Here is a 12,616-nt window from a genome sequence, read left to right as displayed (position 1 = left end):
TTACAGTAGCAGCTTATGCTCCCATGTGGATTGGTACCATGTTTTCCTTAAGAGGTTCAAGTCCAAGTTGTGTTCAACAACACAGAAAGAAGCATTTGCACAATCAATCCACATTTTCAAGCTCCATTTAATGTCCTACCAAAAGGAGTATGTGACTGAACCGGGAGTGAGTAAAATAGTAAGTGCTTTTTCTTTCACCGGAATCAACCTTTTTCAGACAGAGCGAAACGATCAATGTGTAGAAATGTCAAATAATCAGTGAATTAACTTTTTCAAAGTATTTGGTATGATGTCAATGATAAAAGGCACATAGCAGCTTTGTATCTTAGTGGGATTGTTGAACACGCACAAAATCACACATTCAAAAGCCTTCACATACCGGTACATATCCCAAACATCTTACATACTCAGACTCTTATCTACACAATCAGATCAATGTATATATCCGGGAAAAGTAAAACAGGTTGCATTTATTAAACTTGCATTGAGAATTAGAGGCAAAAAAAACGTGCTCATAGCATTTTGAACAGCCTGTAAAAAGGGTAACAAGTAATCATTGCAATTAAGAATGTATATTTCAGCCTTTATTGAAGTTTACAGGATCCTGTAGAAATCAAAAAAGCGATGTCAATGGGCAACCAGAAGATTTCTCAAATTCAGGAAAGTGTATGTTTTCTTTTAAATAGTATACTTAAAGAACGACCAATATATTCCTGGTTACAACTGTCCTTGCACTAACAGTCCAAACAATTGAAATGAACATTCAGTAAACATTATTCTCTAATGGTAGGCTAGTTCCCTTATATATTCAGTGATTTCCTCTGTCATTATGTATACATAAACAAATTTAATAACATACCAATCAGTGGTTATTTCACAATTGAAAAAAAAGCACAAACAGTTTACACTGTTTTACAGGTAAAAATAAAAAGGTCATTTGTTTGTCGACTGTTTCCTTAAGGGCATAGCATAGTTCGGAGTTTTGTCTTATTTTTGTTGGTTTGTAAGCTGTTTCATTCTCATCTAGTTTTTTTGTCCTCTTTATTCAGCCATTACATAATTAGATTCTTACATACAAATATTGACAAAATGGTGGCTTGTACTTCGAAGCCGTCAAAGTCTATTTAATAACAATAGTAATAGTTGTGAGGAGGAGTGGCCGCGGCTTAGGGTGGAGGGGAGCAAGGAGGGGCGGGACTCATAGCGGGCCCTCACTGCAGGTGCCGTCTTCGCTGCCACTCGGCTTCTCCGCGTCCTGATTGGGCAGCTCCTTGACCACGAGGGCGGCACTCTTGTCTGAGAACTCCTCCCCGTCAGGCTCCAGGCCCTCAGGGCAGGGCAGCTTGAGCAGTTCCTCTCGTAGCTGGGCCGTGTGCCTCTGGATGGGGAAAGAGGGAGAGAGGACAGAGTTATCACATAGGGCTCAGTTCAGAGCTACTATATGCTGTGAGGAGGCAAGTACAAACATGGGCTCTGATGAGGAAACAGATATACTCTTCCCAACAATAATGACAAAGCCTGTGAACTAAATGCTCTTCCAAACCAATACAAACTTCAAACCCACCATTTAAGTTGTCTAAAATACACTTGGGAGCTCACATTAATCCATTCCAGTTGCCCTTTCACTGCCAAAGCAGAGTATCTTGGATACCACTGAAGTAATGAAAAAAGGGACCACTTATCACACGTCACCTTAAAAAAAAAATACCAGGAGAAAGGAATCAAGAACGTGCACTAAAGATCAACCCATCATTTCAGAATCTGAACCTATTTGCTGGAGCAAGAGAAAAAAAAAGCCCTGAAGATAATGGGACAACAAAGAACTCTGTGGCCCTGCTTTAAAAACAGCACTGGGTGCTGCCACAGCAATGTGAGCAGCTTGCTGTGGTCCTTTAGTCTTTATCAGGGTGTCTGGGAGATTATTTACACTGGGTATTAATTGTGGCTATTAACAGCCGGAGGAAGGGAGCCTTGCTGCCAGTGAGCGCTGAGTGAAGTAGGACGCGGCCCCTTATCTGCTCGGGCCGCCTCAAGACAGTCAGAGGGGGAAGCCAGTTGTGGCATGAATCAAGCCTGTCCACCATGCATAAACATCAGGGATGTCGCCCTGAGCGACCAATTCAGACCTAATTAACACAAACCAGAACTGTGTGTGCTTGTGTGTGTAAACGTAAGTGAAAGGGGGATGAGGTGTTACCTTCTGTGGTGAAGGACAACATTCTGATATGGTGCAAGGTTCTCCTGTAGCTGAAGAGTGCGTTTGTTTACCTTCAATGCAGCAGCGTGATGGGACATGGTGCGGCCCACTCTCTTGTCACTGCTGTACTGCTGGATGTCTGCGATCCACTCCTCACACTGCGCCATGACCTCTACCCGCTTCAGGTAGAAGTGTTTGTGGATCACCTGTGGATTAGAACAGCCATGAGTCTCAGAAAAAACATGTAGCACGTTTACTAGCAGTAACATTATTGAAACTCATTTCTGGTTTACAGCCATTTAGTAGGGCCAGGAGTTTTTCCTGTACGCATGTACGGGCCCTAGTTATAGGCTATGGAATGCATAAAATATGCTGGGAAATGTAAATGTTGCTTCCATGACACATTGGAGGACAATGAGTATAATGCACGGATAATTCAATCAAATTTGCCCTTTGTTCTGCCTTCAATATAATCCTAATGTAACATTACTAAACCGCTGTCCAATGGCCCAGATTATGGAATGGTGAAGTGAGAGCCAGCCAGCTTTGGAAATAAAATCCCTTGAAATACCCCATGGTTCACACTGTAAATGACAAAGGGTGAGTGCAATGACACTGAAACTAATGCAATTTCTTTGTCGGGCATATTTCTGAACAGGCAACGCACCGAAACTTCTGAAAGTTTTCCTCTGCAACAGGGAGCAGCATGAGGACTGGTCTTATTTCACCAGGACTGGGGAGGGAGTTGGATCTGGGCAGGCAGGCTGATTTGAAGTGCAGCGTTAACTTAATAAATATAAGCACCATCTCTCCACTGAAAAGTTTGTAGGAGTGCTATGCAACGTTACCCTTGACTGAGTTCTCCAGGTCTGCACAGAGCCTGAGATGCTGGGTACAAGTAGGAACTTCAAATTATTCATAAGCAAAAAGCATTAGCAATGGAAAAACCCAGGGGCTATCAGATCTCCAATAACAATACACTCCGTGTGTGTGTGTGTTTGAGATGCCTAACAACCAAGAACCAACCTCTGTCTTCAGCTTATTCTGATTGCTAGAGCTTACCAGAGATGAATCTGATTAAATGAGTATAATCAAATAGCAGGATGATTGCTGGTAGGCACGGAACACAATAAAATGACTATAGGATCGAGCAGATCCAGAAACATGGGTAAATCAATCCTGTCAAAACAAAGCATGACTGACATGACTATTTGTTACACCCGCTAAAGAAATGAGCCACCAAATCACAAAGACAAAAAAATAAATAAACAAGGGGCAGAATTGGCTCTCCTCTGAGACCAAGATTAGATGGATTAGATGAGATGTAGCCTAGTATTGAACTGTGTGGCGATCTAGATAGTCTTAATTATTGGGAGGCAGCTCTCTATTTGAATGGAGCAGGGTTGGCTGGCAACCTGCTTTCTCAGTCAAGTCTCTCACACTCCACACTGTGGGTCTGGGAGTGTTTATCACCAGGTCTCTCCGATGTCACAGCAAGCCTTGCTCTGTGCTCAGTCAGCCACTTCAGCCCCCCCCCTTACCCAACACATGCTGCGATGAGTGATGTGTCAGTGATGTCAATCTACACCCACCACTCCTCAGTACCAACCCCCCCCCCCCGACCCCTCCATCCCTCATCCCGTCCTCCCAGCATGAGTCTCTGTGGCAGACAAATCGGGATGCTATCGCTCTTCACTTTCCGTTTCACAACTATTGTTGGGGGATTAGTTGTCATGGCCGCTGGTTTGTTATTTACCAGGATCAATCTGGAGAATGGGGCTGGGCTCTCCTTCCCTCTCTCCTCTCCTGCTTGATTTACTTCGACAGATTTCTCCGATGCTCTCCAGCTGATTGCCGTGAATCCTTCAAGGTCACAATGGTGGGTAAACGTGGGAGAGTGATCGGTACGGTCACCTCCCTCACAGCCGTTTACAAACAAAGTGCTCCTACTCCAGGCCAAGGTTATTATCGTAAACTAAAATGAAAGCTAAATCATGAAAAAACTATTTAGTAAACTGAAATAAAATTAATAAACCCGTCACTAAGACTATCTTTGTCATCAAAACAAACTAAAATAAAAACCATCATGAAATAAGGGTTTTTCAAGCTACTGAATCTGGTGGGTAAATGCAGCGAGATGTTTCAAATAGATAGGGATGCACAAGCTAGGCCTAACAGCGGCGAAGGACGCACCCCCAGCAGTCTCCAACCAAAAATAAATAAATATATATTATTTTATAGTTTGTCTTCACTATTATTCTACAATGTAGAACACTGTCAAAGTAAAGAAAAACCCACACACACACACACACACACACACAGTACCGGTCAAAGGTTTGGACACACCTACTCATTCCAGGGTTTTTCTTTACTTTGACAGTGTTCTACATTGTAGAATAACAGTGAAGACAAACTATAAAATAACACATGGAATCATGTAGTAACCAAAAGTGTTAAATCAAAATATATTTTATATTTGAGATTATTCAAAGTAGCCACTCTTTGCCTTGATGACAGCTTTATACACTCTTGGCATTCTCTCAACCAGCTTCATAAGGTAGTCACCTGGAATGCTTTTCAATTAACAGATGTGTCTTGTTAATTTGGGGAATTTCTTTCCTTCTTAATGCGTTTGAGCCAATCAGTTGTGTTGTGACAAGGTAGGGGTGGTATACAGAAGTTAGCCCTATTTGGTAAAAAACCAAGTCCATATTATGGCAAGAACAGCTCAAATAAGCAAAGAGAAATGACAGTCCATCAATACTTTAAGACATGAAGGTCAGTCAATTCTGAAAATGTCAAGAACTTTGAAAGTTTCTTCAAGTGCAGTCGCAAAACCCATCAAGGAACATGATGAAATTGGCTTTCATGAGGACCACCACAGGAATGGAAAACCCAGAGTTATCTCTGCTGCAAAAGATAAGTTCATCAGAGTTAACTTCACATCAGATTGCAGCCCAAATAAATGCTTCACAGAGTTCAGGTAACAGACATCTCAACATCAACTGTTCAGAGGAGACTGCGTGAAATCAGGCCTTCGTGGTCAAAGTGCTGCAAAGAAACCACTACTAAAGGACATCAATAAGAAGAGACTTGCTTGGGCCAAGAAACACGAGCAACGGACATTTGACCGGTGGAAATCTGTCCTTTGGTCTGATGAGTCCAAATTTGAGATTTTTTGGTTACAAATGCTGTGTCTTTGTGAGAAGCAGAGTAGGTGAACGGATTATCTCCGCATGTGTGGTTCCCACCGTGAAGCATGGAGGAGGTGTGATAGTGTGGGGATGCTTTGTTGGTGACACTGTCAGTGATTTATTTAGAATTCAAGGCACACAACCAGCATGGCTACAACAGCATTCTGCACCTATACGCCATCCCATCTAGTTTGTGCTGAGTGGGACTATCATTTGTTTTTCAACAGGACAATGATCCAACACACTTCCAGGCTGTGTAAGGGCTATTTGACCAAGAAGGAGAGTGATGGAGTGCTGCATCAGATGACCTGGCCTCCACAATCTCCTGACCTCAACCCAATTGAAATGGTTTGGAATGAGTTGGACCGCAGAGTGAAGGAAAAGCTGCCAACAAGTGTGGGAACTCCTTTAAGATTGTTGAAAAGCATTCCCCATGAAGCTGGTTGAGAGAATGCCAAGAGTGTGCAAAGCTGTCATCCAGCAAAGAGTGGCTACTTTGAAGAATCTAAAATATATTTTGATTTGTTAAACACTTTTTTGGTTAGTACGACATGTTATTTCATAGTTTGATGTCTTCACTATTATTCTACAATCTAGAAAATAGTAAAAATTAAGAAAAACCCTTGAATGAGTAGGTGTCCAAACTTTGACAGGCACTGTATACATTTTTTGATTGGGTTGGGGGCTTCTGACACCACTAACTAACAGGGAAAAGATTGTCTTGCTAGATAATGTGATTCTTCGTACATGTATTACTAAAGATAAAAAGCATTGGATTGTTGTAAACATGGGCAAGAGAGTTTCCATCCACCATATTTTTTGCACCAGTCTCGGCGATATTCCATTCAAATTAAAAAGTCACATTGATATTGACTTTATAATTTAAACCTAACCTATGACCTGAACCATCACCTTTTCAACACAAATGTTGAACAGAAAGCCTCACACGCATGCTTTCTGTTCAACACTAAATAGAAATATTTTGAAGCAAATAAAACTAAATATAACTAGCAAATCAGGTCTTAAAACTGAAACAAAATGTAACTTAAAATAAAAACAAATAAAAACTATAACCTTTCTCCCGGCGTTACGCAACTTCCCCCAGATTTCCTGATATCGAGCAGCAGTGGTGACGTGTGCACAAGGCTCATACTACAAGCAAAAGCCCAGAGGCAGATCTAGGCCTGACATTATGTGGTTGACCTCCATTTAACATAGTCATTTAGAAATGCTTACCAATTCAAAAGGACTAAGTCTCTGCGTTTTGTATTGTAAGGGCACTGCACATGTGACTTTTGGCATTTCAGTACACACATTGGTCAGATGGACGGGAGCGTTATGTCCATATCCAAAAGTCACTGAACATGGAACACATGTACCCATCAGAGTAGGGTGTCTTGACAAATGACCTGTAAACGGTACGCTGGACACATACTGAACACACAAAAACACCAACCAATCCATGTGAGATACACACAAATGCGCATACATGCACACACTGGCATGGTCTGCTGATTGTGTACACTATTTACAGATGAACTAAGTGACCTTTTAGGTAATGCTGCCGTCCACTCACTACGCCAGAGGGCAGATGTGTGTGTCCATGTTTTTCTGCTTGCTCCACACACGAAGGGGTCAAGGATGAGAATGAATTATTTTTTTCATCCTGAGGCACCTCTGACACAGCATGCGTGCCTGCTGCATGCTAAGCCCCTGGTCTGCTCCTCTGACACAGCGTCCTGCCTGCTGCATGCTAAGCCCCTGGTCTGCTTCTCTGACACAGCGTGCCTGCCTGCTGCATGCTAAGCCCCTGGTCTGCTTCTCTGCTGACTCTGGCAGCTCAGGTCTACTACGCTACAGCACCGTAAATACTGCCACTGTTTAAACGGAGTAGAGATGGACAACAGGAATCCCTGGAGGGGGAAATCAGTTTGGAGCTGCAGTCACGTGCCTTGGCATCAGTGGGGGAGGGAGTGTGTGACTACAGCTGGGATTGAGGCCGGGGTGGGGGAGTGGGGTGGGCAAAGGGGCCAGGAGGAGACAGAAACGAGGACCTCCTTCCCCAATCGGGCAGATGGCATTGGCCTCTGGACGGTCGGCCTCTGGACGGTTGGCCTCTGGACGGTCGGCCTCTGGACGAGGAGATGTGAGGTTAGGGGAATGATCAATTTCCTTGCCAGCATAGCCATGGAAATCCTGGCGGCTGGGGCACATCACTCCTCCACTCTTGGCTTCCTCTCCCTCTCTCTGTCACGAAACCCAGCACAGGAGCCCTATCTAACCTCCAGCCAGTCTATACAGCAGCCTGCAGTATTCTGAACCAAGCTGTCCTGGGTTAGCGGGTCACACAGAGAGGAGTCAACGCCCCAGCCTCGATAGCTCCCACTGGGCAGAGGTGTCTCACTAAAACCCAGAAATAATGCACTGTAATGGAGTGTGCTGAACACAATGACTTATTTCCTTGACAGGGTGTGCAAGCAGGACTGTGTGTGGTCCCTCCACTGATGCATCCTCCTCTTGTTTACATGATAAATGAACACGTAAGGTAGCTTTAGTTCCATCTGCTCTGGGGAGGTCCTTGGATTGTGATTCTACCACACTGTATATAGCAGACCCGGCCACGGCTGGCAGAGGTCAAGACAACATGCTTGTCTCATAAAGGACTCCATAACTTCCCCGATTGTCAGAACAGTGAATACCCCATAGATATAGAATGATGAATTAGATTTCTATGGGAAAGCCCTTTGATAATGAGCTCCATTCTTGTGTGGACCGACCTATGAAGAGAGGATAGGGGTGTCGGTCTCGCTAAGCTCCTGAGGGAAAGCACTTTGGAGTAGTGGGTTTCAGATGTCAGCCACAGCAAAGCCTCCCCTGGCTCGCTCTCTCACATACAGAATCGGCTCTATTTTTCGACGGCCAACCTGTTGTTCCTAATTCCACCTGACAATCTCCTGCTGCATTATTCAAGGTTGCTTTTTATTCTCCATCTCCGACTATAAATAGGGCATAGAAATGTTGGATTCTCACACACAATACCCTGGCACCAAAAATAAATATGTCTATAGTGTCACAGCTTTCACTGTTTACATGAGCGGAAAGAGACAGCGCTGAGCTCGCAGCATCATCAAAACGGAGACAATTACTACCGTATGTGTGTGCGCGGGCCGCAGCTATTCTGTTTGCAGCTAGTATTTTGTTCTGTGTCTTTGCCATGGGCTCAGATGGGAAAAGGGCAGCGCAGGATCGTGTAGGAGTGTCTCACGAGCTTAATTGAATTTCAGGAGGGCACGAAGGCAGAATTGCAGAGACCTGCCATTTTCCCCAGCACCAATGGCCCATTTCACATTGAGCCGCTCTGACGTCAGATCCCTGTGGTTTTATTACAGAGACTGCTGCCGTGCATAAGCTAATGATTTTCACCCTGGGACCCGAAAATGACACTGCCACGCTTCTACCACATAGCATGGAATATTACTGGGAGCATCTGACGTGACAGTTTGGGTGTGTGTCTTGAACTCACTCACACATACAATGTACTTCTACAGTACCTCTACCTCAACAGATTGGAGACCATTTGCCATTGATGAACTTTACAGTATGTCTGATTCTTCTGTTTGTGCAATAGGCAATCTATGCCAATGTCTTCCCCTAGTTTGATGCATTTCTCTAGGTAATCCTGTTGAGAATCTACATCTTTTTCAGGTACGGTTCTATATCTATGAGATGGGGTCACATGGGGCCAAATAGATCCCGGACGAGCCTCCATAATAAGCCTCCATAATATTTCAGTTTATACAACGAGTGGGTCTAATCCTGGATGCTGATTGGTTAAAACCTCGTTCCAGTCGGTGTCTATTCCACAAGTTACCAAGGCTATGACAGTGAAATGCCCATTTACTGATCCATCTCACTGCGCAATCCACGGTCTCATCAGCCCAGCCAGGCAATTTATGAACTTACTCATCACTGTAAGAAAGCATCGAGACATTATCTCCCCTTTCTTTTAGACTAGCATTTGTGACCGACTGGGTCAATTCGGTCTTATGTAGCAAAATTTGAAATGGTGATTTTTACATTGGATAAAAGTAGAGACTCAGAGCTAGAAAATGGTATATCATACACTACAGCTGAGGAACAATGGGAAAGTAATTCTGCTTTGAATGTTGATAAACTTGTAACCTCACTTTTGATAAAATGGCCCGTGTTTTGGTACCTACTCTTTGTCTACACCCATTCAGCATCGCTTTAAGGATTCACACGCGAGGCCATGTAAAAAAAAAAAAAAAAGATTTCAAGACTAAAATCTGGTTTATACTACGGGTGTGTTGATAAATCTTATCTGGAGTGCCAGAGCGTGCTCAGAGTGCGCTCGTAAACTCAAGAGCGTTTTCAGATTGTCCATTCGTAAATTCGGAGTGTTCAGAGCACACACAGTGGACGCTCTGGCCGAGGAGTAGGGTTGATCCGAGCGTTCTGACCACGGCAGTCAAGCACCCAAGCTCACTGGCTAACGTTAGCTAGCTTGCTAGCTACTTCCAGACACAAATGAGAGAACAGCTCACTCTGACCATCTTACTTGCCCTAGCAGGACTGGTTAGGCTGTTTTTATGTTATTCAGAGCGTTGGTGACTGTGTTGCTGGGAACAAATCTAATTATGCTTTTTGCCAACGTTTACTGACACTGGCCATATTCAACGGGTGGTTAGCGTTCATGCACACTCAGACGAGAGTGCTGATATCAGAGTAGATAGCCAGAGTGAATTTACCAGCCACGTCTATCGACAGTTGTCGCAGTGACATCATGAACATTCTATTGAAATGGTTACTTGTATAGTGGAGTCTTTGTAGACATGTAGCTAGCTACCTTCTGTGTGTTCTCTTTTAGACTCCGTCTGCATATTTGCAATCAAATACCAGAATTTTCTCCATCTCCTTAGCTATCATACTCTAATTCCACTGATTTCAAAACTCTGTCCTCCAGAAAGTGGAGAGCAACACTCATACAGTTGTACTACGTGATGTCTTTCAAAAAAGCCACATTAGAAAGGATTACCTACACATACTGACCAGCTCATGTTATAGACAGAAGGCCGCTACATGGCAGACCAATCCAAAATGATCTCTCGGCATGTCCAGCCCACTCATTATCTCAGCCAATCAAATCAAATAATTTAATTAAATGTGATTGGTCACATACACATATTTAGCAGATGTTATTGCGGGTGTAGCGAAATGCTTGTGTTCCTAGCTCCAACAGTTCAGCAAAATCTAACATATCACAACAATACACACAAATCTAAAAGTAAAATAATGGAATTAAGAAATATATAAATATTAGGAGTGGCATTGACTAAAATATAGTAGAATAAAACACAGTATATACATATGAAATGAGTAAAGCAGTATGTAAACATTATGAAAGCGACTAGTGTTCCATTAGTGATTTCAGGTCCATGTATTTAGGGCAGGGCAAAATCCTGCAAAGTTGCTAAGGAGCTAGAAGCAGAGCTGCCATGCCTGTCAGTGGCATATGTGCCGACAGACATGGCTAGCGGGAAGGTTGCTGCATTTTTCTGTGGCTAAACCAACTAGGCTGGTAATTTAACAATTTTATTCATATTTACAGATGGCATACAAGTTTGTTATTAAGGCACATGAAAGTTCACATTGCAGAAGGCATTTCTGACCAAAACAACCAATCAATTTTGATTAAAAAAACAAAGTTTACATTCAAATGGCTCTCCTGTGAAGTAGTGACGCGCGACATACGCCTAGTTTCCTGAAACGGGTCACATATGGTTTTCAACAGCAGAGATTTGTATAAACCTTGCTGTCTGTCTCTCCGACATTTACATCGTTTCAATACTGAAATTCTCTCTCCACTGTCCCATTGAGGATGAACTTGTCAGGATAAGACAGACATTTCTTCTCAGCCAGACCAAATCAGGAATCAGCACAATTTTTATGGATAAATACAAATTCATGTCAAACGAAAAACAGGTCAAGCGAAATGAAATGCAGCTAGTTTGTTGTCTTTCCAGCTTCAGTTTGAAGTGATTGTTAGCTGTGTAGTTGGCTAGCTCCTCTGAATGAACAGTGTGTCCTGACGAAAGAGCACATTAGAAAACAGCTTAAAGAAACCCAAATGCAGCTATTTTGCTCTTATTCTGCCAGCACTGTTTGACGTGACTAACTTAACTGTACTTGCCTAGCTTGCAAGCAAGGGATACATTTAGAACGAACGACTGAGTTGCATCCATAGATATGGAGCAAAAATACTTCACGACTGGGTCGCATCTCTGGCAACCTAACTGACAGAGTGAACGGCCAATATTACTCTGCCATTTTTAAAGTCATGCCCCCTCTGTCCTTGATTTTTCCTAAATAAGTCTATATAACACACTGCCGTTGTTAGAATCTCAATACGACAAACCGAACTGGAGTTAAAACCAGTTGTGTGTAATTTCTTTGAATGATTGCCCCCGTTGCCCCTCCTTTTCCAGATAGTAGGGCCTGCTCCGCACCTTCTCCTGACAGTGGAATGTGCCGTGCTCAGTTGTTAAATCACCCTGATAATTGCCTCGAAACTGAACCTAAACTAATTTCACACATAGAACAGATGATATAAATGAAGTAAAATATGAAGGGGGAGAAAGGAGGAGAAAGGGTGCGTTGATGAACGAGGGGAAGCGAACGATGCATAATTATTTAATCACCAATTGTGAATGAAGAACAGGACGGGCCATTCTATTGAATTGGTATATTCAAATTGAAATCTCAAAATGTTATGTACTCTATATCAGTCCACCAAATCCAAGCAGTTTTATAAGTCTACTCTGGCCTACTTAGAGTAGACAGTGAGAGTGTGTGTAACTTACAATGGCAAGAAGACCAAGATGAATGGAAGCACATGCTGCGTTAGCGTTACTACAAGATCTGAATGAAAACGACAGATGGCGGGGAAGAAATGATTCATGACATCTCTGATGATTATTCTTCTGATTCTGAGCCTCAGCCTGAATAATCTACACCTCCTAGGCCTAAGTGCAAAAAAGCCAGAACGGTGCACACTGTGCAGGTGCCCACGCCACCACCAAATAAAACGTGAGACAGGAGAGAGGATGGGATTGGCACCGTTTAGATCGAACAAGCCGATGACAATGCTACATGCTGACTATCAACACAAAATGTCAACAGAGAGCAGCCCCTACTTCTCAAGCAA

At 43.1% G+C, this 12,616-nt stretch overlaps 1 protein-coding gene across 1 annotated transcript in view; it reads right to left on the bottom strand.

Moving 5' to 3' along the window:
* Positions 1–444: 444 nt before the first annotated feature.
* birc6 (baculoviral IAP repeat containing 6) overlaps positions 445–12,616 on the bottom strand; it is a 162,780-nt gene continuing 150,608 nt past the window's right edge. Inside the window, 2 exon segments of the mRNA XM_014154510.2 lie at positions 445–1,378; positions 2,269–2,403. Coding sequence (XP_014009985.2) covers positions 1,199–1,378; positions 2,269–2,403 — 315 coding nt within the window. The 3' untranslated portion in view covers positions 445–1,198.

Source organism: Salmo salar, chromosome ssa18, assembly GCF_905237065.1.
Source record: "Salmo salar chromosome ssa18, Ssal_v3.1, whole genome shotgun sequence".
Classification (NCBI taxonomy): Eukaryota; Metazoa; Chordata; class Actinopteri; order Salmoniformes; family Salmonidae; genus Salmo; species Salmo salar.
The sequence above is the reverse complement of the archived record's forward strand: the minus strand, read 5'-3'. Positions and strand labels throughout refer to the sequence as shown.